General features: G+C 44.7%; 2 protein-coding genes and 1 long non-coding RNA gene across 5 annotated transcripts in view; 2 read left to right on the top strand and 1 right to left on the bottom strand.

Moving 5' to 3' along the window:
• Positions 1 to 1,170: 1,170 nt before the first annotated feature.
• Positions 1,171 to 14,444, top strand: srl (sarcalumenin). Of its 2 annotated transcripts, XM_047570879.1 has the most exons (7): positions 1,171 to 1,298; positions 8,953 to 9,045; positions 9,176 to 9,271; positions 10,013 to 10,048; positions 11,082 to 11,198; positions 11,276 to 11,509; positions 11,595 to 14,444. In XM_047570879.1, exons 1-7 carry the CDS (start codon positions 1,238 to 1,240, stop codon positions 12,404 to 12,406), a joined length of 1,449 nt encoding a protein of 482 aa, XP_047426835.1. In that variant the 5' UTR covers positions 1,171 to 1,237; the 3' UTR covers positions 12,407 to 14,444. The 2 variants fall into 2 exon arrangements, with proteins under 2 accessions (XP_047426835.1, XP_047426836.1); XM_047570880.1 differs by lacking the exon at positions 10,013 to 10,048.
• Positions 2,841 to 11,073, bottom strand: LOC124997291. The gene is made up of 3 exons (XR_007110943.1): positions 10,070 to 11,073; positions 5,290 to 5,452; positions 2,841 to 3,144 (listed from the first exon to the last, which is right to left on the bottom strand). It is a non-coding gene; the product is annotated as an uncharacterized LOC124997291 (long non-coding RNA).
• Positions 14,445 to 16,131: 1,687 nt separating the features above from the next.
• Positions 16,132 to 26,963, top strand: part of LOC124997289 (adenylate cyclase type 9-like) — a 31,331-nt gene continuing 20,499 nt past the window's right edge. For both annotated transcript variants that reach the window (XM_047570877.1, XM_047570876.1), the window contains exon 1: positions 16,132 to 19,711. In XM_047570877.1, the coding sequence (XP_047426833.1) occupies positions 17,899 to 19,711 (1,813 nt within the window). In that variant the 5' untranslated portion in view covers positions 16,132 to 17,898. The remainder of the gene's footprint in view (positions 19,712 to 26,963) is intronic.

Below are 26,963 nucleotides of genomic sequence, written 5' to 3'. Positions count from 1 at the left end.
TCTTTTTAATTGGAATTTAGACGAAAGTTTCAGTGGCCATTGTTGAAAGCAAAGCAGGAGGTAGAAACAAAAAAATAACGCATGTTTAGGTGGTGTTTTTACTAAATGAGCCAAAATGTTTAGCAAGCTATGTGCATAAGCTAGGCATTTATGTTCCACAATACATTAGGCCTCACAGTTTTTGCCAGAACAGAGCAGCTGTGTAGACCAGGAAACAAAAAGTTTGGCTTTAGGTAAAGTGAACCAAATCCATAGGAGCAAATACTGCTAAAGCTTTGCTTTGTCTTTTCAGTCTTTGTGCCACATCATGCTAATTAACCAGGATAATTACGATTATCGTCCTTAAAAATAAAAGAACCTTCAAAAGATGAACTATTTATTCAACTCTATTATTCCATGATATAATTTAGAGGGAGAACATTTTCTTTTTCACTGTGTTCAACTGAGGTTAGTGAATGGTTAATGAAGGGAATTCCTTCTTATCTAGTATTATATGAGAAGATTTATACTTAGACTTAGACAGACTTTAATGATCCACAAGGGAAATCAATTGGTCAAAGTAGCTTAATTGTTACAAAGAGCTGGATAGAGTAGAGTATAAAAGACGTTCTGCAGGGTTCACTATGGGAGCGGAGCTGCTCGAGAATGAGCTCCTGTGTCCCTCTAATGTTTGGTGACGTGAATGTGATGGATTGTCCAGTGTCCTCCTGTCTCTCACTGAGACAAACGACTCCATGCCAATCATGCATCCTACAGACGTCTTTTTTTTTTGCTAGTACTACTCCACTGACAAACCACAGCTACAACAGACTGGTAGAAAGACTCTAGACTCATCAGAAGCCAAAGTCTACTCAGGTCCTTCTTGTATACAGCATCTCTGTTGTCCCTCCAGTCCAGCCTGTTGTTCACTCCCAGGTACTTGTAGTGGTCTATTACTTCCACCTCCAGGCCCTGGATGGTGGCGATGGGCTCCACTGACTTCCTCCTGAAGTCAAAAACCAGCTCCTCAGTCGTGTCCAGGAGCAGGTAGGTGTTTGGCCCCCATGTCGCAGCCTCTTTAAATGGGAGAGTCCCAGTGGCATGCTATGACTGCTACCACCGCTCAAACTCCCGGGTCCCAGCCCCTCCACCAGCTGGCACTCTCTGCGCTCCGCCTCTGTGTCTCTGCGTGCACTTTAACCTTCCCGCCTCGGTATATATAGTCTGTGCAACTATCAGAGTTCTCCTGGCAGCCACCATGAAGGGTACAGTCTCGATCTGCTGTTTCCTCTCCCTGCTATTTCTGCAGGCCACAGCAGGTAAGGCTCAGTTTGGTAAAAATGTTTTATAAATATATATATTTATATGTGTAAAGTGTTGCACTGTGGGTGTTATACGTGTTGGTTTACCGGTGCTGCTGGTGGGTGGATTAGTGATGTGACGTAGGCTAAAAGACGGGACTACTGAGCGTTCAATGCCATACTTGACTGCTATGCGGCCAAACAGCGACTCTTCAGGGATTCAGAGGAGGATCGAGAATGCGCTGTCATGTGGCCAAAAGCAGGTTGTCCTGGCAGGCTTTTGAGTCAATACTTGGGGCAGTTTGGCCGTGGATGGCGCTGGCATTTAGAGTCTGAGCACACCACCGGCCAAGGATAGACAGACAGAAATGCTACCCAGGTCTTCATTTACTATCCCGTTAGGCTATTTAAAAATGCTGCTGTTTAATCAGCTGGCACCCACTGGGGAAAAAAAAAAAAAAAATTGTTCAATTTAGAACAAATTCAATATAACCAGAGTTTGCGTTTTTTTGATTTATGAACAAATGTCGGATGTTGCATTCTTGCGAGTTTCTAAAATGGAGAATATCGGGACGATTCAAAAAGTCTCCACCGTGGGCCGACTGCATGTCAGCTGTCATAAGGCATGGCACCAGCTGATGGAAAGTCTTAGTCTAACCGAGGAGATGAGAATAGCCACGTGGGAGCTCGGATGGACGGTGAGCCTTTTCGGGCAATTTGGTCTTTTTGCTTCGCTCTTGAATTTGCGTCCGCTACAAGTCGAAGCGTTTGCTTTTTGCGGGCGTTTCCCATCGTGACAAACTAAATCACGTGGCACCCGTCGAGCCGAGCCACCTATAAGTAAACTCAGGTGACCCTTTACAGAAATACAGATGGGTCTCCGGGTTTGGACTGGCGTGGTTATTGTTACCCTTGTCTGTCACCCCTGTCCGTCCTTGGGGTGGCGTTCTGCTCCACGGCCCGGACTCAGGCCTCCATATTCCAGGCCGCTGTCAGGTGTCTAAGATTGGAAGGCCTCCTGAAACCCAACACTATCCACGGCAGTTCCTGCCTCCCTCCGTTCGCCCTCCCCACCCCCCCACCTCTCCCAGCCTCCTGACTCGTCACCCCTCCCAGCCCCATGCTTCCCTTTAGACACCCTGCACAGCTGCTGTCACTCTGCACTGTCACAATCACAATTTATTCCCAGCAGTTGGCCTTTTAGGGACATGCATTCTCCAGGCAGGAGGGGCCGGGCTGTGAACGCGGCCCGTGCTTCCAAGGACCCCTTCTGCAGGTGTCTCTTCTAAATGTACCGCATAGGCGAAATGTGTGTGTGGATTATTTGCTGCAGAGCACACGGGGGCATTAATTGCAGAGCGCGTAGGGCGCTGACGATCACGAGAATTGTGAATTCAGATTGCAATTATGCGTGTTATTGATCGGTTTGTTCACCGAAGTGGCTAATTCTGCAGCGAGGACAAGAATCTCCCACCAGAGTAATGAGAAATTAACTTTTTTTTTTTTTTTTTTTAACATCTCCGGGCTGCCCAGATTTATTAGACCAAACTGAAACAAATTAACTTAGTTCTTTATTCTATTTATGCTTTATTTGACAGGGGCAGATACAGTGCATACAATACATAAATATCCAGAGTTTCCATATTTCATATTCAAATGCTAGTTGGAAACACCGTAGAAGGCATTTGCAAAAGCAACATCTACAACAAATAAATCAAAAGAAACACATTTAAAGACAAAAGATCGGGGTTGCAAGTTCCAAAATCTTGCTTCTTTCAAAGATGAAGCTCTCTCGGCTGCAACAGTCGTCACTTGATGCTGCTCTGGTGGGACCTCTGCAACTCTTGGTGCATTTACAGAGAGGCTGCGGAGCAACGAGAGTCAAATATTCACACACTAACCGCAGTTTAAAACAATTAAAATCAATGTGAAAACCAACAACGTGCAACGATGAGCACGTCGTATATGTGACGGTCGTATTTTTATAGCGTTGCTCTTTATAGGGTTAGAGATAACTGGTGTGAATTCACCTTCGGGTGTAGCAGGTCAGCTGGAGTTGAAGCAGCTGGAGGCGCTTCTCGCCGACCTCATCTGATTCTGTCACGAACTTCCTTCAGAGACATTAAAACCGCGGCTTTGAGAGCGGTCGCGACAAACCCGGTTCCACCGTCCTGTCAGTTCCAGGGTTTTATGTGACTCTGCTCAGTGTCTCCCCGATAAACATAGGTTACCGTGGTAATAGTAGAGTTGTGAAGATTTTTTAGGGCTTTGAGAAACCTGCTAGCTCGATGTGCAATGCTCTGGCGAAGGTGCTACAGCGTGTGCTGCAGAACATTTCCATCCCACGCCAGATGAACGCTTTTGCCACTTTGAGGTTCTCAGCTCTTTACGCTAGTGTGTTTATAGTTAATGGTAATTCTATCCATCCTCACTACAGTAAAAACATACCCCCCCTCCTCCTCCTCTCACTTAGCAGAAGGGGAGACATTGAATGTTAAAGGAGAGCGCGGTCTCCACGTGATTCCCTCTGATGGCATGTGGCGCGTCTGGGGCATCCCTGTGCTGGTAGTAGTGGAAGGGGGCGCACTCAAGACAAGCCCCCGATTTCCCAAGGGCACCTGACGTCCTTTGCTGGCTTTCGAAACGGAGGAGCAGGGATAGAGGCGCCAGATCTACACCTCGGCGTGACGCGCCTGTGGACTCACGCCTCGCTTTGAGCATGTCCGGTGGTTTGTGACCTCTTAGAGGACTTACAGTGTGTGTACGCCTTTCATTACAATCACTATAAATATAATGCTATGTAATATAATATATACATGGTATATAATGGTGTGTAACATATTTAATATATATGATAAATAATCAGTTATACGTGGACCTTAATTTCTTAATTGCGCCATGAATCGTTGCCATGTTTAAAACGTACATTACCCGTTCATGCACAGTCCTGCATATTACACAGTCAGCTCTGTGGGATGTGCATGTCTCTAAGTCTCCAGACTGACTAACAGTCAAAACCTTAAAATAGGCGACAGCCATTCTGCCCCCTCCTCTGTCCATCTTCTGACCCATTGTAGGGCTATTTCTGACGATGAGGGATGAGGAGTGGTGGGGGGGTTACTAGCGCCACAAGCTGCGGCACCTGTTGCCATCTGTGGCCTTTTCTCACTGCACAACTCCACCGGCTCTGCTAACTGCCCTCGCACCTCTGACCCCAACTAGTGGAGGAATTACATGCATCTTTGCGGCTGTGGCTGGATTCACCATTCGAAATAATATCGTTTTTGCGTACGGAGGAGTCCTTTGGTATTTTAGAGAGCAGTGGTCTCTTTAAATTTCATTGAAACCTAGGCCCCCTCACCACCCCCCACCCTGGATCTTTCCAGTGGCCTTCAGTTAAGGTTATATGAATCCCACCAAGCTCAGGGTAAATCCTCTAACTGGGGGGTTCCAGGCCTCATCATGTTCACTTTAATTCAATTTACCTCGGCTGTCCTGCAAGCAGAACACAACCCACCGGGATTTCACATGCCTAATATATACGGTGTAAATATACATGACATGGCACATATTAGGACAGTTCCCTGGTTGTGTGCTTTGTGTAATTAAATCATCTTTAATAAAAAAAAAAATCTGTTCTTCCATCTGTGCCGGTTGCAGTTTTGTGAAAACGGCGCACGGGTCATTGTTTATGTGGCAGTAAGACTCATTATTAAACGGGCTTGCAGTTGCTAATTGAAATAATTTCTGATGACTGAACATGGCATTTATAGTTGAGGCATGACCTACCCTGCCACGGAGGCAGTGCTAGGCTTAAATCGCCGGCATTCCTGCAGGATGTGCCGATGCCGTCAGAATGTTTCTCCAAACTAAAGGCGGGTTGTGTGGCAACCGAGCTCAGCGAGGACACGAGGTTCCCGGGCACAGATGTCCGGGCTTCAACTCCCCTGGCGCCTGCAGGGTTAATTTTGAACTGATGCAAGGCCCAGCCGTCCACGGGCAACATTACCTCTCTGATCTTTTGCGAGGCTCCGTCGCGGGGGCCTCCGTCGGGGATTGAAAGGCGTTAACAAGTTCACAGCGGTTAAGGTGCGCTCGAGGGGCTGGTGTCAAAGGACCTGACTCCTCCGCGCGTCGAGGCGGGTTGCAGGAGCTCGTCTGGGCTCCGTGTGCTGCAGGGAGAGAGTAGCAGAGCATGGAAGTGATGGGGCTGGTGCTCAAAAAGCCAATTTAGCCTCCAAAAGGATGATGTAAAGTCACATTCCATTCAAAATCTTTAACCAGTGTGTTCTCCAGTTACCTGGATTCCTTTTTGTGGCTCATTTTAACATATAACCAACCTGCAATATGTTGATTTTTAAATTTTTTTTTAATAGAGTTCATGACAAACCCATCTTGCCCAAATACGAGATGGCATTTTTTGGATTTCAATGACAGCATACACTACTTTTATTCTTGCTATTCACCATCTGGTTTCCCTTGTTCTTGCACCGTGCTGGCAGCAGCATTACACGGTCTTATTTTTAGCAGCTTGACTCGGGGAGAATCAGTAGTGCCGCGTTGTTCCTCAACCAACTAACTGATATGCAATCAAACGATGTGGCCCGAGTGCAAGAGCTTCCTGGATTTTTTTCATTTTATTAACCTCAGTTCATTTTTATTGATTGTTAATCTGTTTGTTCTCTAAGGATGTTTAGTTCACGAATACAGACGGGACTTTGCTTCAGGCTTTGTAAACAAACAGGCCTTCGGGACGGCCTAACTCGTCACCCGATGCACCGTTGGTTTTGGCCAAAGCCGAGTGCCATTCTGAGTCTCGGCCAGAAACACTAGAAGCCGCTGACCACATAGCCGTTGGCTTGGCTCCAGACTGTGGTGCAGGATTCCACGGCACTGCTGCCTCCCCTGACAGGGCGGAGCCTCCTCGTGGTGATATACGGTTTATTATTAGGTGTAGAAAACAATGCCATCATCCCGCTCTGCTTTGTTGTGACACGAGCCTTTTCATAATATACTTTTGGAAGATTTCAATGAGCACCAGGGCAGGTTAGAAAGTGTTGGGTTAGGGTTAAGGGAAGTGTGCAGACGGGTGTTACAAGGCCAAGGGCCTGCTGCTAATCCAACCTATCTATGCATTTGCACTTAGACACATGCTGCAAATGCACATTTAACACACTCGTCCCTTTGGAATTAAAGAGTTGGTAAATGGTCAGGTCAAAGTGAAAGGAGAGCTTTGTGCTTTGCGCACCATCATCAACTTCTCACGCAGGAGTTTTAATATAGTTTAGAAGGAGAAGGAGGTCGTGCAAGGCAGTGGCGTCGTTAGGCCTTTAAAAAAATTTTAAAAATTATAAAATAATGCTGACAAACTCAATATAAAGCGGCCAACTTATCAGTTTATATAAATAATCATATAACCTGTCATCAAGGACTTAAATGTGATCATAAATCTGTCAGTTCCCCTTCACTTTGTAGTGTACGGTAGAGCGAGCCCCTTTGCTGCATCCTTATCCCATCCACTCATAATGTAATTCAAGTAATTCAGTAATATTTTTCAGGGCTTGAAACTGCAGCCGTTTTGGTCACGTGTTTAATCTGTGCGACTTCAATTAAATTAATTTAAATTGGTGGGGGTGGGGGGGCTAAGCCTCCCCTGTCCTTTAAAGCCTAGTGACGCCCCTGGTGCAAGGTTATCTACCACTTTTCTGTCTGACATTAAGTCAATGAATTATTTTGAAGTGTGTTAATGGGTTTCCAGCAAGTTGAATTTAACTGGCCTGTGCTGACAGAAAGTATGTATACATGCATTTATAAAACAATATCAATATATATATGTGTGTGTCAGTTGAGTGACTATAAATAATAACCCCACAGCTGCTGCTGTATCATCTTTAATGTTCCGCTTACATGCTGTAAATATCTTCAAGATTCTTTAACATCTCTATTAAGGGAGTGTCTGGTAGATGCACAAAGTGCCAGGACGTGAAAGTGTGAACCAGTGCGACTCCTCCACTGCTCCTATATGTAGCGATAGGCGTAATGGGGAGGAGGGACTGGGCACACAAGGACAGGCCGCTCGGTCTGATGATTTGGCGACTGGTGGGTAAATATAGACAAGAACAGACCGGATCGCACATTATTGTCTCATCCTGTCATGGGTGATGGGGTGGGCACTGATATCTGTCCACTTTGAGTTCTCCTCCTGAGCTGTTATGAAACTGGGGAAGTCCCCCTGTCCGTCTGCCTTATCTTACGCCGTTGTTCTAAAGCCATCGGTGATGCCAAACACATGTCTTTGTCCGTTTATTTTCAGCACTCGCCTTCTAAATTAAGAGCTGATTGTATTAACAGCTGTGATCTAAGTAATCCGATATGTTCAAAAGTGGCGGACATGACGGGTGAGCAAATATTTTTTTCCAGAATTCTCTCTCCCCTCTCCCCACAGAAATAGCCAAACGTGAATTAATTCATACATGTCTTGTTTGATATTTAAAGTCAAAAATGTAAGCTGCACTGTAAACGGCACGTGCACGTCCTTTCACTAAGAAAACCCTCCAATGAAGTCATCAAAATGAAACAATGTGAGTACGTAAAGTCTCACACAAATGTGACCCCTTTTTCACACCAACAAGTAATCTAACGCATTACTATTTCCGAACCAGTAATCAGATTAAAAATACGTATCCAAGTTACTGTGCGTTACTATTTTCCCCATTTTATAGTTTTGCTTTCTTCTCTTCATCCCGAGTAGTGACGTCACGTGTGCGACCAGTCACGCTACAAGTACCGCCACTAGTTTAGTACTTAGAGGTGCAGCTTGGAAAACGAAGGGTTACAGGTTCGCGTCCTCGAGGGAACAAAGAAAAACGTAAAAGTCCTTATGTTGAGGTTTTGGTGCAAAACCACAAAAGAAGTTGGTCAGGTTGTATAGGAATTGCTGCATTTTTGCTAAAACATGTATTTTATTTATTTATTTATTTATTTATTTTGGTGCAGCAGCTGCTGAATGTAACTAATGCAACTTGTAATCTAACTTAGCTACTTTTAAAATCAAGTAATCAGTAAAGTAACTAAATTACTTATTAAAGGAGTAATCGATAATCATTAATTGGGTTTCTTTTTCAAGGTAACTGTGGCAACACTAATACAAATAAATAACTCTGTTTTGCGAAAGAAAACTGTATTTTGATGCAAATCACTGCACAACCTTGAGCTGAAATCGGTGGAACAAGTTGTCATGTTCACAACACAGATATCATGTAACAGTGTAAAAAAAAAAAAAAACGATTGAGGGGTTGATTAGCTTGCCAACATCTGACCACAAAACACCTCGAATATTTGAAACCCGCGCACCCAGTGCAAATCTATCATCCAGTGTTTGATATCAGTTATCTCTGAGTCAGATTTAAATTCCCAGCAATGGAGATACACACTGAGACACAGGGTGAAATGACTCAGAAATTACATCATCAATATTTGTAATGTGAGCCACTGGGTTGGTTTGCATCAAATTTGACCACCAGCCTCCCCCTTTATACATATATATATATATGTGTGTGTGTGTGTGTATATATATATATATGTATATATATATATACATATATATATATATATTATTTAAATGATCATGAAAGACAGGTTTAACAAGTTAAATTTTGTGTTGTTTTTGCAGAAGAGCAAGATTTTACCTCCGTCCTCAGGGACAGATCTCACATCGATGAGACGCTGCGGCTTGCGGCTGATGAAAAAGCGGCCGACTATGCAGGTGAGAGTGAAGGATTCAAAATATCATGCAAAAGACCGAACACGTTTAAATTTGAATATCTCTGGTTGAACTCTCCTTCTTCTTTTAACCCCTTCATTTCTCAACTCTTTATGATCCTCTCTGCCTCCAGCTGCTATACAGAGGTTGCGGAAGATCTACCACTCGTCCATTAAGCCGATGGAACAGGCCTACAAGTACAATGAACTGAGGCAGCACGAGATCTCAGGTAGGGCAGAAGCGTCAGCTGGGCCTGCGCTTTGCCTCACTTTGTCCTGTTGCGTGGATTTTTTTTTTCTTTCTTTCTTCGTTTGAGTTGCTTTAGTGACTGATTTGTTGACCGCTTTGTATTCATGCATCATCTTTACGCCATCAACCAACACAGTGAGATTAAATGTTTGGGGCTCCTCCAGAATCCATACAAGTAGTTATATTCTGCTCTGAGCCCAAACTGTAATGAACCATTTTGTTTCCTACCACTCATTTTCCTCCTAATTCTTTTTTATTTATTTTTTTTGTGACGTTGCACTGTGTACTGTATCTTCATAGTAACCTCAACACGCTAAGCTGCACACTGAGCTCCCCAGAACAAACTGTCCCACAATAAATTAAAGCTCGCCATCTTGTGGCGTTCCAGGCTTGGCTTGCATGCAAAAAAAAAAAAAATTAAAAAAAATATTATGTCTCTAAAAGAACATTTACATTCACTAGACACGAGTCAATTGACCACGTCGCCTGGCCACACGTGCACCGCATCCATTTGTTGACAGACATGTTTGACACACCGTAGGTCAAATATGGAACGACATTCCACTCAGGATCTCCCACCCATTCATGTACATTGTTACTCCACCCCTCCCTGTTGCCTGTAGAAACCTCACCTCCACCCCCTGTTCCCTTCACTTTTCTGTACTCCACCCTCTCCTGTCCTCCCCCCACCCCCCACTCCTCTGCTCCCACCATCTAACAGCCTACCCCGGACGAACCCTGGGGGACTCAGCCACAGGTGGGTGTGGGTAGAGCTTACCTGTGCATGGCACTGCCTGCAGTGCTCAGCCCCTTCCATCCGTCCCTTCATTTGTCTTCATACATTTCAAGCATGTTTCCCTTTGGCTGGCGTCCAATCCAACATGGCCGACTGGGAAGTCGTCAAAGTGATTCATGCGTGAAAAGCTTTAGTCCACGGGCGGCAGCAGTTTTAATCTGAGTCAAAAGGGAGAGAAACGTCAGCCAGAAAGCTCTTTGCGGCTCGAACCTGACCAGACTTGAAGCTTTGCTACTGTTACTTTTGCACATTGTGTATCGTATCAACGGACTAATTTTGACTCTGTGTAGTTGAGGTGGTACATGTAAAATTCGGAGGGGGTTGCATGTGCAGCTTTGGCTTTAGCACAGGAGCCACGGATCTGAGGAGGTCACACTGGTGGGAGGGTGGTCAGTGTTCAGCTTGGAGTGAGCTGACTTCCTTGGTTTTGAATCGTTAACGGCTTCGGGATCTGTGGTGGGCACACTTTTATTTTCTTACTTTGAAATTATTCAACTATACATTAAGTTTTCCACCCTACCACCCATGCACCACTCACAGCAAACATGGCAGATTGGAGATGGGACACACAGCTTGCTCTTAAACCACTGCAGATGTACTCTGTTGCGTGTCGTGAGATGTGGCTGCGGCGTTTTAATTTAACTTTCTCTGACGCTATTAAACACCCTAAAAGCTTTAACATGTGTTTCTTTGCCAGCCTTTGTTTCCTTTATGTGCTTTCTAATCCTTAAAGTGTCAAACGGTGTTGTCGTGCTGTTCACACTTGCTCTTTGTTCATCCCAGAAACAATCCCACTATACCTTTCAGACTGACTGATATTTCGCTTCTTCTTTGGAAATGCAGACTTTCAGAAACCAGTCACCATTGAACAGCTCAAAAATGAGCGCTCTTTTTGCTTCTTTCCAAAAAAAAATTGGGATGAACTTAAAAAAAAATCAGCATTCAGCCATCCTGCTGAGACTTTTAATCACTGTTGCATCCCCTTGCCCGACAGATGGTGAGATTACCTCCAAGCCCATGGTGCTGTTCCTGGGACCGTGGAGCGTAGGAAAGTCCTCCATGATCAATTACCTCCTGGGCTTGAGCGACAGCCCGTATCAGCTCTACACAGGTACGGTCCTCGCTTCCCGTTTCTAAATTGGCAATGAAAACGCTGAACGTGCTCAACTTTCACGCTTGAACCTGCAGGAGCTGAGCCTACTACCTCTGAGTTTACCGTCATCATGCACGGAGAAAAGATCCGCTCCGTTGAGGGCATTGTCATGGCGGCGGACAGCTCCCGCTCCTTCTCTCCCTTGGAGAAGTTCGGCCAGAACTTCTTGGAGAAGCTGATCGGTATCGAGATGCCCCACAAGCTGCTGGAACGTGTGACTTTTGTGGACACACCTGGAATCATCGAGAATCGGAAGCAGCAGGAGAGAGGTAAAAGGGGAAGCTCCATGCTTGAATTAAAATTGGAAGGCACCTTCATATTTGTTTGTAACACCTACTTTCTGCTTCCTACCAGGCTATCCCTTCAATGATGTGTGCCAGTGGTTCATTGACCGTGCAGACCTTATTTTTGTGGTGTTTGACCCCACCAAGCTGGACGTTGGCCTTGAGCTGGAGATGCTCTTCAGGCAGCTGAAGGGTCGCGAGTCTCAAATCCGCATCATCCTAAACAAAGCCGACAACCTGGCCACCCAGGACTTAATGAGAGTCTATGGAGCGCTCTTTTGGAGCTTGGCTCCCCTCATCAATGTGACTGAACCCCCCCGCGTCTACGTCAGCTCCTTCTGGCCGTATGACTACGCACCTGACACTAGCCGTGAGCTCTTCAAGCGAGAGGAGATCTCACTCCTGGAAGATCTCAACCAGGTGATTGAGAACCGCATGGAGAACAAGATCGCCTTCATCCGCCAGCATGGCATCCGGGTACGCATCCACGGCCTGCTGGTCGACCGCTACGTCCAAACCTTCAAAGAGAAAATGAGCTTCTTCAGTGACCCCGAGCTGGTCTTCAAGGAGATCGTGGACGACCCAGACAAGTTCTATATCTTCAAGTCCATCCTGGCCAAGACCAACGTCAGCAAGTTTGACCTGCCGAACCGCGACGCTTACCGTGACTTCTTTGGCATCAACCCAATCACCAACTTCAAGGCTCTGTCAGCTCAGTGCTCCTACATCGGAGGCTGCCTGCTGGAAAAAATTGAGAAGGCGATCACCAATGAGCTGCCTGCCCTTCTGAGCAGCATTAACTCTGGCAAACAGCCTGGCCTGTCCTCCTGCGAGGCCACTGGCTGCGGTGAGAAGCCAAAGAATCGTTATCGAAAGAACTGAGAGACACAAAATAACCCGAGCAGAGGAAGTGAGGGGAAAGAGGAGGAGAAGAGAACGGGGTCTGGTGGAAGCCAGCCTGGATTTTGTCAGAACGCTTTTATTGTTGAGGAGCCCGATCAGAGAAGATTAATGTTTGTTTTTTCTTTTTCCTCAGGAGATTCAGGAGAAATGCATTTAGGTACTGTGAGAATGATGCAGATAGTGGGAGATAGGGGGTCATTGTTTGATAAGGCAGCTTAAGGACACAAGTGCAGAAGAAATAATAACACGCCACCAAGTTTTTCGAAAAACACACGCCCTCCTCTTTCTCTTGCATATTCGCATTGGACTGTGTGGGACTTTGGGGTTGGGGAATTAATGATGTGAAGAAACAAATGGAAATGAATGCCTAAGATGAAATAAAAAAAAAATGTAAATCCTAAGGCTGAAATAGTCAAATACCAGCTCCCTTGTATGTGAATAAAACAGAAAAAGTGGAAATCTATTCAAGTGCATTGCAGCAGGTCAATTCCACCAGCTTCAGGAGTAGCATTTTTTTTGTTGGGTGCTATAAAAAGCCTTTGTGTTTGGGTAGCCAACCAAACCTTCGCTTTCGAAAATGGATTAACTTTGCATGCTAGCTATCCCATTTTTTTATTTAACAGATGCATGTATTTTTCCTTCTAACAAACACATGTAATGTTTCCTCGTGTGCCTGACACCTGAAGCAATCCGGTGAAGAAATAGAGCCTTTTTATTCTTTTTCTCTCTTAGTTTTGTACGCTTGTCGGTTTTGGTTGTTGACAACCAGTGAAACAAGCAGAGGTCAGGGTTCAAGGGTCGGAGTCTAAAGAGCGGAGTGGGTATGCTAATTCTAATTCACCTCTTAACTGTTCTTACTGTTTTTGTTTGAGTCTATAAATTTGCCAGCCTTTGGCACAAACTCAATACTGTGTTAAGAAGTATTTTGTTCCTCCAATGATAAGCTTCCCACCTTTTTTTTCTTTCTTTCTTTCTTTCTTTTTTTTGTTTAGCTGTTTAGTGACCACATAAAAAACACATGTGACATGTTTGAATTAAGCTCTTTTTAACCATTTTTTTTTTGCCTCATATTCTGCAGGTTAGAAAATATGTATTTCTCTGTATAACGTTCCATATGGGCATTGAAGCAAGCCGTGTGTGTGTGCGCGCACTGACAAATCTTGGTGGTGGACCACTCTGATGGTGGATTTCTTAGCTTGCAAAAGTGAGATGGATGTGAAGGTGAAGTGGAGGACTGAGCCCTGACCTCTATGGAAAGACGGAAAATCCGAATGCTGACCTTGCCTCCACAATGTTAAAGGATGACGCTCGTAAGGTCTTATGTAACTGTCCCAGTGTCCCAGTATCAGTAGGCTGAAAGTTTGGAAAAACACACTTTGAAACAAGCTACTGTTTCCTCAGCAAAAAAAAAAAAAAAAAGAAAAAATCCAAAAAATGCCAAATCATACTTTAAATACAAAGTCCTACAGAACAGGTACCAGCCGTGAGCCCCACTCAAAGATTTAATATGACTCACTTCCATCACCCTCCCCTCATTAACCCCCTCCCACTGCTGTATCCAGCTAAATTCTAAGGCATGCTCCTGATGAATACAGCCAACTCCAAGGAAGCTTCGTTATTTCTATTTGTTTGATTGTGAGTGCTCCACCGGATGTGTTTTGACATGTTTACACTGCAGATCCAGAACTTGCCCACTAGAGAGTGCTGTGTAAAAGTGCAAAAAAGATAACAGACCACTTAGTAACTCTCACCACCTGGAAATACACACACATATATATATATAAATATATATATATAAAAAAGTATATCTCAGGCTTCATGGCATCATGTGGTTGTTTTTCAGAGTCACTTATCATCATTTAGTTGTGAATTAGACGTTGAATGGATGTGTGGCCCATCGAAGTTAGCTAGCTGTTGATTCACTTTTCTTTTGTTTGTTTGGTATAAAAAACTTTGAATTAACAAAGGCCCAAGTTTTGGAAGCGTGATCACAAAGAATAAAGATTTCTGATGGAAAGGGTTTGTGGTAATTCCGGTGAAACTGCGAATCCTCGAGAGTTGCCCAAGTTGATTTTCTCTGTGCCCGTTTCCCTTTCTCCTCCCTCCCCCTCTTTACACCTTGTTGCCCTGAATACAGAGACAGTCCAGTCCAGTTTGAAAGCATTTTATCACATAGCTGCAATGCACCAACAGTTTGTCGTGACTGGAAGCGGGGAGGAGTGTGTGCGTTGGAACGAGTGAGTGTGTGTGTGCTGTAAACTGATAGGTGTCCACCAGGAATCCCCTTTAAACACTGGTGCAAACTGCTTTTCTCGGCGAGAGTTCCCCCGCTCTTCCTACTTTGTAAAGAGATCAACTTAAAGCTCATAATTGTGCATCTATTAAAAACAAACTTTTAAATATCATTTCACATGCAAACACTAAACTAAAAGATTCATATACACACACACACATATATATAAGGACTAAAATGTTATTTTTTGTACATGCACACAGAGAAATGCTGTATAGTACCTTAATGTCTCTTTGTTAGACTTTGAATAAATATTGTGCCACAAAAGATAAAAAACACTGTCAGAATGAAATATCTTCAGTAAAAAAAGACACACTTGGGTTGTTTGCTTGGATCCAGGTGGAGTGCAGAGTATGCACACGGGTCCCCACTGGAGAATACTTAAATATACCGTGCAGCTTCTCCGCCGACTGTAGAGAAACAACGGCTGAATAAAGAATAGAGAGTTCAAGCAGGAGATTCTGCAAACAGTCTGTACTGTTCTGGTTAAATTAAACCAGCTTTAAATTATTAACATATTATGTGTCTGAGGACTCCCTTATAATAGGAGGTGTCTTCTACTGTTATCTTAGAGAGTGTGTTTACATTAGAGGAGAAGGTTTGTTGTTGGACTGAAGGTGCTGCTGGGCTTGGCTCATGGATGGATGGATGGGTGGAAAGCGGCGTCCCCCCCATCCTCCCCGTAAATGCGTGCTCGCTACCTTTCCAGTCTTTTAGGCGCGTGCACGTTGCCTAGACCAGACTGCACCCCCCACCCCCTCCCCTCCATCACTCCATCACCCTCTCCTCTCCTCCTGTCCTCTGTTCGCCGAGCACAGACGGTCGCATCGAGTTAATGGCAAACACCAGAACGGAAGAAGGCAAAACTGTTTTCACAATAAACAATAAAAGCGATACAGTTTTATGAATTCAGACTGACTAAAGTTGCAACCTAATGTATTTTCGAATTTTTTCGATTGATTTTTTTCATTTCTTATTTATAGTCACTGAAGCTCCTGATTCTGGATACATGGACTACACCAGGAAAGTGGTAATTGCTGTCACTTTTTCATTTCTGAATTCAAATATATTTATAAATCCTTATAAATAATAAGTCCAAATGTAGCAATGAATTTGAGCTTCCTTTCGTGATTTCAATTTCAAAAGGTCTGAAGAAAATTAAACTAAATTGACACAAATTAACGACACACTGACAAAGGGCCATCCTTACCTTTAATGTAAAGGCATGGCAGAATAGACCAGTCATGTGGAATTAGGCGTATACCCACCTGTAGGTATAAAGTGGGGTTTTATTTTTAAAGGGAAGAGCGGAAGTGATCTTTATTTTATTCTGCCGTCTCTCTCTCCCTCGGTCCCACACACACACAGACACACACATACACACACACACACACACACACACACACACACTTCTCGCGGCTGGACGCCTGTCAGCGCACAGAAGATGGTGGCGCCTGCGGAGACTGTGTTGACTGTGTTGTCCACTGCGCCTGGATAGCGCGCACAGCGTTCTCACGCACGTGTCGGCGCTGTTCGTCCAGATAATGGTCAGGTAACACGGCAGACAATCTTTTCATCTTTCTGCGGACGGCTTGGGCTGCAAAAACGCAAAAAGATGGACGGTGCACCACCAGCCCCGATCTACCACGCCGGTCTCGGATTGAAGGGGAATTATTTGGAAGCGTTGCGATAGTCTCCGCGTCTCGTCCAATTCAATTAAAGTGGCCGGATCAAGGCAGCGCTCGGCTTTAACCTGTGGGACTGTAGTGTGTGGGGAGGTGTGGAGCGGAGGTGGAGACCTTTCAATTAGCCCCACTCTCTCCGGGCTTTTGTCGCCTCCCGTTTACAGTGGGGACCCAGCTGTCGTGGGCAAACTTTACTCGAGTTAAAAGAAAACAGCGCCGAGTGATACTTCTGGCAGTCTTCAAGAAGCTGCTCTATTTTCCTGCAACTGTCCGGTAGAGACGGAATATGCAGCCGGGAACCGCCATGGTCGGGATATTTAGACAATCTGGATGTTTACCGGGACGCACCGTGACGGTGAATTGGCGTGACCGTGGACACTAAAGCGGTACTGATGCAACACTACAAGAATGGTTAGTGCATAGCCGTGGAGGAGAGTGTCTGTGTACGGGTCATTGACAGCCACGCTCTTGCAATAAATCCAAAGACTTTATTGGTTGTTTTCTGCGCACCCCGTCTTGCGTTCGCCTCCTGCAAACCTCCGTGCACAAAATCTCCTCTGCGTTTGGAGTCTCCGGAGAGGGAAGCCAGGAAAGGACGGGGCTCCGTCCACAAGAGCAATAGCGAATAGGCCCTGCAGCAAGGAGCATGTGGGTATAAATAAAAGCCCTGGTGACTGTTATTTTTACGCTCATGCTCCCGTTATCTGGTTTTGACCTACGCCTTAAATTTAAAAGCCCTTTTCTCTTTTTTTAACCAGCAGCGGCAGATTTCGAGGTAAACACGCTGGCTTTTTTTTGGATTAAGTTTTTCTCAGTGCTGAAAAAACATGGTTAGTCCAGGGGCTATTTATTTATATTCACAGTGGAAGTGGAATTGAAGAAAACTGAATGCATGCAGGACCGGACCTTCACTATTAACACACTGCAGCAGACTCTTCAGAAACATTGAGTAATACATGTGATCAAGATCTACTTACTCATAATTCTGGTGACAGTTTCACAAGTTAAACTGATATTTACTTCCTTGTTTTTTTCTTTCCCATGTCCCGGCCCTTTCCTTTTACCACAGTATTTTGTAATTCTGACATTTCTCGCTGAATATTTTCCAAAGAATGAAGCTAAGTGCAGGCATCTGAATTGACTTGGACTGGAACAGAGCAGACAGCGAGTGAACCTTGCAGTTTCAAGTGCGTCAAAACAGATGGGAATGTAGAGGAATGCAGGGATTGACGTCAAGAGGGGCAATAATGAACTACTCGAAAACTCTGGATGGTTTGCCGGTGTTTCAACAGCCAAAACACTGCAACCAGAGGGAGATTTTCCCTGAAAACGTTTTTCTCTGTGCTGTCTTCTTCACTCTGAAGAGTTAAGAATCAATGCACTATCTGTTATACTGTGGCCACATACTTTGCCTTACTTTTCATCTACGTTCTTTTAGGAATAACTGTGCCTTCTGCTCTAGTTTTTGATTTTGGATTGATTAAAAAGACAACATGGCATCCCCCCAACATCAGCAACTGCTGCCCCACAACACAGAAGTGAGCTGTGACTCAAGTGGAGATGGAGGCGTCTCAGTGAGAATTGGCACTAGTGTCAAACACAGGCACGTAGGCGGGCCGCTGGGTTCAATCGGAGGAGGCTTCATTGGCGGAGCCAAGCACTGCAAGTACAGCATTTCCTCTAGCTGTAGCTCTGGAGAGTCTGGAGTGAGGAGGCCAGCAGTCAAAAGTTTTCGTGCTCAGAAGAAGATGCCTCAGCTTTTTGAGAGATCTGCAGGTCATTTCTGGGACCCAAAGTTTGACTCTTCTATCCTGGAGGAGGCCTGCAGAGAACGGTGTTTCCCTCAGACCCAGCGGCGCTTCCGCTATGTTCTCTTTTATCTGGTAGCTGTTGGTTTCCTTTGGGGATTGTACTTTGCTGCCAACCCTTCCCGCTGTGATAGGGCCGCTTTTCTCCTTCCTACTGCTTCCTTCCTCCTTTTCTGCCTCCTACTCTTCCTCTTAACATTTACCAAGCTATACTCCCGCTGCTACAACCAGGCATCTCTGCTGCTCATTCTTGTAACCTTCATGCTGACCCTAGCCCCTCAGATCCAGACATCAGGCTTTAGGGATCCAGAGACTCCCACACCTACACTTGATGTGGAAGAATTCAGTGGTATAGGGCCCACATACAACCTATCATATGACAAGCTTGTGGATGATAGCGCCTTGTCCCCTTGTCTTTCTCCTGTAGGCACCTTCTCGCTCTGTATTGAGGTTCTTCTTTTGCTATACAGCGTTCTCCATGTTCGTCTCTATGCCTCTGTCCTGCTCGGGTTTCTCTACTCTGTCTTTTTTGAGAGTTTGGGTTGGCTGCACCTAACCCACATTGGCGAAAGCTGGAAGTTAACCTCTCCATCAGACTGGAATACACTAAGCTGGCTGGGCCCAGCAAAAGCCTTGCTCCATCTCTGCGCTCACGCCATTGGTATCCACTTGTTCATCATGTCTGAAGTCCGGTCACGCAGTACCTTCCTTAAGGTCGGACAAGCCATCATGCACGGCAAAGATCTGGAGGTGGAGAAAGCCTTGAAGGAGCGAATGATCCACTCTGTGATGCCCAGAATCGTGGCGGACGAGCTGATGAAGCAGGGTGACGAGGAGCTAGGCGACCATTCTGTGAAGCGTTACTCCACCAGTGGTGCGGCTGCTGCCATCTCCAGCCCTAAAAACAACAAACGCAAGAAAACCTCCATCCCCCGCGGCCAGATCATCTTCAGACCCTTCAACATGAAACGGATGGAGCCCGTCAGCATCCTGTTTGCAGATATTGTTGGCTTCACCAAAATGTCCGCCAACAAATCTGCCCATGCCCTTGTCGGACTTCTGAATGACTTGTTTGGCCGCTTCGACAGGCTTTGTGAACTCACCGGTTGTGAAAAGATAAGCACTCTAGGAGACTGTTACTACTGTGTGGCTGGTTGCCCTGAACCCAGACCAGACCATGCCTATTGCTGTGTAGAGATGGGTCTGGGCATGATTCAGGCAATCGAACAGTTCTGCCAGGAGAAGAGGGAGATGGTTAACATGAGGGTGGGCGTTCACACTGGCACAGTACTGTGTGGCATCCTGGGCATGAAGCGCTTCAAGTTCGATGTCTGGTCAAATGATGTCAACCTGGCCAATCTGATGGAGCAGCTGGGTGTTGCAGGGAAGGTCCACCTATCGCAGGCCACCGCCAACTTCTTAGATGACCGCTACCAGCATGAAGACGGACAAGTCATTGAGAGAATTGGACAGAGTGTGGTGTCTGACCAGCTGAAAGGTAAGTCCTCTGTGAGAATTAGTTAGGAATAACAATGCCAAGTAGTTGTTTTTTGATATCTCATGTAAGCCTCATTGTTTAGCCTTAAGTATCTCACAGATTTTGCTCTATTCTTAGCTGAAATACACCATTTCAAGGTCAGCAGTAGTTACTACAAATTGGCCACGACTAGGAGATGTACTGCATTGTTTATTTCTCAATAAATTAAATTTATGCCCTGTAATACTTCTCCAAATTCCCAAGAGTAGCTTTTAACTTATGCCACCATTACAACAACTCGCCTTCCAAGTGCATCAAAGTATTTACATTGGTCAAGGTCAGGTCACAGAGCTTCAGGATAATGTATTGTAACTGGCACTGATGGTCCGGTGGGGGTTTAAGTTTCTTATTAGTGCCCTCTGTTGTGTTGTCACTGTGTGACTATATCACAGACGGACGCCATCTTCTTTCCCATCTTTCCCCTCCGCCCTGTCTCTGCCCACTCCACTCTTTGTTCTCTTGTTAAATTACATTGCCTTCCAGACGTCCTCGTCGCCGTGTCCTGTTCTCTCAAACCTCGCCGTGAACCTTGAGGATTGCTTTACAACTTGACGTGACTGTCACCTCTTCTAACAGAGATTTTCCTGCAGCTTTTAGCTTCAGCTCTCGATCTTGTGTTTCCCCCCCTTCCTCTAAAGTGCTTGACTGCAGCTTTCATTTAATAAATGTATGCAAATCTCCTCAGTGTGACTAAATGTTGCCTTAATGGCCCTTTTCGTCATTTAAGGCTCGCCGATCCATTATCGCCCAGTGTAAGCGAAGTGACAGTGAAGTCTGACTAAGGTATTGCAGATGGTGTTCAGCTGCCCTTTTGAATTAGCATTTCAAGTTTATTTTTGTTTCACTGTGCTGCCTCAAAGGCTGCACTGTCTGATATTTTGTCCGGTGCATTTTCAGCAAGGACTGACGTGAAGTTGCAGCGCATACAAATTAGCAATTCAAGTGCACACATTAATAATTTGACTGCACAATTTATGATTTTCTTTATATAGCCACAGGGCTTCTTGCAGACAGAATAAATTATCCCTGGTAATTAGTGCTGTTACAAGTCAAGGAGTAAGACTGTGTGAGAATGCCTTTTGCGAACCTGCCAGGAGGAGAGATTTACTGGCCCGTGTTTCACCTCATCTCTTAGATTAATGAGTGACTACCACTTATTCTGGACTGTTTTTACTTGCTTGCATCATGTACAGTATTCAGTTTTCCTCCTAAGATTTATACTTTCACTGTAGATCTGTTGTGCCAGACAGAGCGAGCTGGCTGTCAGGAGAGAGTTGTTTTTCAGTGCTGTAAAATTCCCTCCTCTGTCTAGTTCGGTTTGTGTAAATCACTTGGGTAACTTTGCAGCGGGGCATGGATCCAGACTGAATCTGGTCCCCATTGGCTGGCTCAGAAGTAAATTTCTCTGACCTAGACACTGATAGCTGTGCAGCTGTCTCCCATACATTTTTAATGTCCTTTTTGACTTAGCATGATAGTGTAGTTTCTCCCAAACATCTTTTGGCTCCTGAGAGTTTTTGCAGAATGCCAAGAATTTTTGGGCAGAGACTAGAGCCAAGTTTTGTGAATCAATAGATGCACTTTTTTTTTTTTTTTTAAGTTTATTCTCTCTTGTAGTTTCCTGCTGTAGGTATGAGCTATTTATGGCAGTTTGTAGAAGAAGTTCACGTGGAGTGCAGCCACATGTGGCCAGTTGAGTGGTACAGCTGCGTCCTGTTGCCTACTCAGCGCTGACCTGAGGCCTGTTGTTGTAGAAACGTGGAAATCTGTGTTGGTTTACATCCTGCTCATGCGGATCTTACTAATTACTTCCTCTTAATCTCGAAATAACCTTTCCAACTCTTATTTAATCTGATTTACTCTGATTTTTGACCACCCCTTTTCAAGGATTCATTTGTCTGAACAAAAGTCAAAAGGCCAAATCTGAAAAAATAAAAAATCATAACCGATTCATTGGCTGATCTTTATAAATACTAAATGACGATGTCTTACAATAAGCAAATATTCCCCCAAATATTCAGCTTTAACGACATAGAGAGAGAAAAGCAGCAATTCCTCACACCAAAGAGGCTGGGACTCAGGTGATTAATTGAAATAATTAAATAAATGGGTAGTCGCAGCCCTATCTGGAATCTTAACACAATTTGCTGGAAGGATAGGAAGGTTACATTGATATTATCCTGTTTTAAACAGTGCTTACAGCTCTCCAGTCTGTTCTGTTTGTCTCTCTGAAGGTTGGGCACGAAGTGAGGCGTTGTGCATTTTCCTTACTGGAAGTGGGTGCTATATTTGGCACCATTTCCCCGGAAAGTATCTGTCCAGCGCACTGTATGTCTTTCCTTTGTGCTTAAAGCAGAATGATGACACCTGCAAAAGATTATCCCTCTGGTAGGAGACTGTTGGTGTGGCGCGCCTGTTATTTTTCGTCTGGTGACAGAATCGCCACATAGATCCAAACGTTGCCCGCTTCTCTTTAATGAAGCCATTGTTTCCAGAGGAAAGAACATAATGTGTTGGCTGAGGTGTTACGTGTGTGCTACACTTAGAGTATAATTATCACAGTCTCTGCTGTTTCTTCCTTTAATCTCTTAACACTACAATAGTATTACAGATTGTTGCCCTAACCCTAACCCTAACCCTAACACCCGGACTGCTTTAGTGCCTTTTGTGAAGACATATATGTATATTATACCTATATTTCTAATAATAAAAATGATTCAGGAAGAGGAAAAATACCCATAAGTATAGTTCCTTCTCAGCAACACATGGGAGACTGACACACTTGACACAGGTCTATGATCCACATTTATATTTGTGTCTGGTCAAAACCTTGTAATCCACATAAGATGTGGTTCAAGTCCTCAGTGCACTAGAGAGCATTTCTACATGCATCACTGAGAAAAGATCGGAAGGACCCAGGTGTGGAGCTGTTTATTCGTGGCAAGCGTCAGACTCATAGATCATGGCCTATCAGATTCTTGAATGGCATCCTGTGTTGAGAATTACATGGGAGGGTTGGGGGGGGTTAATGGGATAATGGGAGGATGCGCGCACAACTGTTTGCTGTTGAGTTTTCCATAGCAACTTAAGGGATGACGCTTCAGTCTTGAGAACCTGTTTCTACTGCACCCAAGTCGCCAAAAATAATCTGGTATTGTGGGTTTAAATTTAAATTAATCTTCTTGCTCTTGAGTCTTCCTGGTTTTCGTACCCGGCTAGGAGTTAGAAAATCTTCACACTGATTCTTTCTTATTGAATGGCCTCTTTCCGATAAGATTCACCATTCACCAACTGACTTCCCACTAACCAGCCACCTCAAGATATACACTCACTGGCCACTTTATAGGCCACCCTATTTTGCCTTCAGAACTGCCTCAATTCTTCGTGACATACTTTCAACAATGTGTTGGAAACATTCCTCAGAGATTTTGAACATTGCTGCAGATTTGTCGGCTGCACATCTATGATGCAAATCTCCTGTTCCACCACATCCCAAAGGTGCTCTTTTCAGACTCTATTGAGATCTGGTGACTGTGGAGGTCATTCGAGTACACCGTTCAAGAAACCAGTTCGAGATGATATGAGCTTTGTGACATGGTGCTTTATCCTGCTGGAAGTAGCTGTCAGAAAATGGGTACACTGTGGTCATAAAGGGCCGGACATGGTCAGCAACAATACTCAGGTCGACTGTGGCATTCAAACCATGCTCAGTTTGTACTAAGGGGCCCAAAGTGAGCCAAGAAAATATCCCCCGCACACTATTACACCACCACCACCAGCCTGAACCGTTGATACAAGGCAGGATGGATCCATGCTTTCATGTTGTTTACGCCAAATTCTGACCCTGATATCTGAATGTCGCAACTGAAATGAGACTCGTCAGACCAGGCAACGTTTTTCAAATCTTCTATTGTTCAGTTTTGGTGAGCCTGTGTCTCAGTTTCCTGTTCTTAGCTGACAGGAGTGGCACCCGGTGTGGTCTTCTGCTGCTATAGCCCATCTTCTTCAAGGTTGGACATGTTCTGAGATGGTACTATGCATTCGCTGGTTGTAACGAGTGGTTATTTGGGTTACTGTTGCTTCTCTATCATCTCCAACCAGTCTGCCCATTCTCCTCTGACCTCACACATCAACAAGGCATTTTCGTGTGTGAAAATCCCAGTAGACCAGCAGTTTCTGAAACACTCAGACCAGCTAGTCTGGCACCAACAACAATATCATGTTCAAAGTCACTTAAATCCCCTTTCTTCCCCATTATGATGCCTGGTTTAAACTTCAGCAAGTTGACTTGATCACCTCTACATGAATAAATGCATTGAATTGCAGCCACGTGATTGGCTGATTACCTATTTGTGTTAACAAGCAATTGAGCAGGTGTACCTAATAAAGTGGCAAGTTAGTGTAGAATAGCATGTTCTCTGGCTGATTTTGAAGTTGTCCGCGTGACCTTTTTCTAAGTCATACTGCTGAGCAAAGCAGCTGCATACCTTCTCCCCCGGCCCTCCTCTCTTTTCCCTCCGGGAGCCTTGTAATTAACCAAGTCTGGGTAATCTCCTTGGCTAAAATGATTAAGGTTAGTACTCCTCCATCATCATTATCTATTCTTCACACTGGCCTTGTGTTATCCTGACCCCGAACGCATCAGCTGCCTGCCAGACGGTCGTTTCTATCACAGCGAATCACATCGATTGTCTGTAATGAGGTTGTCGTGCCTGCATTTATTTATCATGTGGCAACGAGGGAGATGACAACAAGAGAGGGGCTCATGTCATGTAGATATTAAAAAAAAAATAATTAAACGGGGCCAGGGGTTGTGCTCGCTACAACGCAGAAGACAATTTGAAGTCTGGTCGATAATATACATGAATGAATTTGTCCCAATTACTTGTTCCTCTTTGAGGCCTTCCAAACAATAATTGATGAGCTACGTTGTGATTGATTTTCAACAAGGAGCAGAACCTCGTCGCAAATGGTCTCGATAATGAAGGTTCTGTGTCCCTTTGCTCTGGCCCTATTACTTCATGCCCTGCAGCAGGTATTAGTTATTGAGACTGCCATTTGTACATTTGGGAGGCTCGCATGCATGTGTACAAATTCATTTCACACATCTCTGCCCCTACCGCCTGAGCTCTGCTCCGTGGGGATGTGGTGCCAGTCAGGAAAGTGCATAGTATTCGCCAGAGGCTCTTCGGAGAATTACTTCTAATGGCTACTGTACCTGTGACCTTGACGATAAATGAGATTGGTTTTGAGGTCGCGCTCAAAGAGGCGGAGGCAGAGAAAGGAAAGCAGAAGAGATGATGAAATGCTTTTTTGCTGTGGTCTAGTTTTTGCTGTCAGAGACGGATGTTGCCCCACTATATTACACCACTATATTATACCCAGAATATGACTGGGCCTCAGTACTGATCCCAAATAAAGACATTGCACACACAGTAGTTGTGTATATGTTTGTGTGTGTGTGCTCTGCCTTCATGCTGTGGTTTTTGACAAAAAGTTTACCAGCTTGGCCTTTTCATTCTAATATACACCGATCAAGCATAACATTATGTAGGCTTCCCTTGTGCCTATAAAACAATTGTGACTCATCAGAGAATGAACAGGAGCCTTCTGAGGGTGTCCTGTGGTGTCTGGTAATAGAGTGTTGTTAGTGGGGGTCCTATGGGTTGAGGTGAGGGGCCTCTGTGGATCAGGTTTATCCCAGTGCATTCCACATATACTTGAATTTGCTTGGGATCTCATGAATTTTGAGGCCAGGTAGAGACCCTGTGCATGTTGTTTGTTTTTGCCTGCTGTAGAGTCGGGGTGCCTGGTCTGGTCTAGGTGGGTCGTACATGTCTAACTAACATCCACATGAATGTTAGGTCCAAAAGTTTCCCAGCAGAACACTCTTAATAGCTTAATCAAGCTATGCTTGAAATTCAACTTTTCGGGTGTGGCACTTGTCCCAGTTTACATGCAGCGGAGAAAATCGAATAACTGACGGGAACATGTCCTCCTCCTCCACATTAGGTAGCGATATGTTGCTTTTCAGCGGGTTAATACCATGTTAATATGGCCCCCTTTCCGGTTGACCCATATCGTCATATAATAAACAGTCGTTCATGCGCCAGAGCAGCATTTCAAACAATAACAAGATGGATAATAGTACAACTTTTTTAATCTTGTACGTAATATGCACGCTGCTTTTTGGTGCCGATAAGATGCCCGCTATCTGTTAAGTGGTTCTTCTACCGGCTCTGTTTACTTTCTTCTTCTGTAAACGACTTTCTTGGATTTTTTTGTTCCAGGGTCACACGCCAGCGCATTGTTTGTGGAGCATGCGCACACACGTTGTCTAGTTAAAGTCTGATTAAGGCGTATACATGGCGGAGAAAATCGATTCAGGAGAACTCTGATTGTAGTCGGACTAACGTGTTTACATGTGCTTAAATTGTCCAGTTAAAGTCGGATTAGAGCAATAGTTTGTTTTTTTCACGTGCATGTGACACAATATGTACCCAGTATATAAGTTACTCACTTCTGCTGTCGGTGGTCATAATGTGGGTCATTATGTGCCTGATAGGTGTATACTGTAGCTGTAGTCGCATGCTGCCAGCGATCAAATACCTAGCATAGTTTTTATCTTTAGCCCAAATCAATATGCACAGACAGTATTCAGTCCAGCTGTGGAAAGACAGCAGGGCTTGATAGTGAAGTGGGCAGCACTGAGTTGAGTGGCTTACTGCTAGCAGGGGTTAGGTGAGGTAGACATACAGTATATAGAGTGCTGTTAGGTTGTGGTGGCAACTGTTAAGTAGATTATTACTGGAATGCCAAGTTCTGTAGTGGCCATTTTATTTGAAGTCTTGGAGGGGGGCATGACCGCACAGAGGCTGCCATGGGAACTAAACTGTCAGCAGGTCTCTCGGTTGGTATATTGCGTTGCACTGACCGAGCCCTAGCTAGAATACCCAGGCTCTGCATGGTAGATTACAGCTTTGCTGAGAGAATAATGGCCTAATACATCACACTGCATTTTACAGTGTCGCTCTATACTGTGCATTATAGTTCAGGACAGCATGGCACCGTAGCCCGCGGGGGTGAAATCTCACTATTCATCATCTTTGACTACATACCGAATGAGTCTGCCAAGATACGCAAACTCTTGTGACGCTCTGAAAACATCGGGTTATTGAAGGCAAGGTTATTGAAGGTCTATGATGCGGTGATT

This window comes from Mugil cephalus, chromosome 20 (genome assembly GCF_022458985.1).
Source record: "Mugil cephalus isolate CIBA_MC_2020 chromosome 20, CIBA_Mcephalus_1.1, whole genome shotgun sequence".
NCBI classification, from domain to species: Eukaryota; Metazoa; Chordata; class Actinopteri; order Mugiliformes; family Mugilidae; genus Mugil; species Mugil cephalus.
Note: the sequence above shows the minus strand (reverse complement) of the source record. Positions and strands in the feature narration are given on the sequence as shown.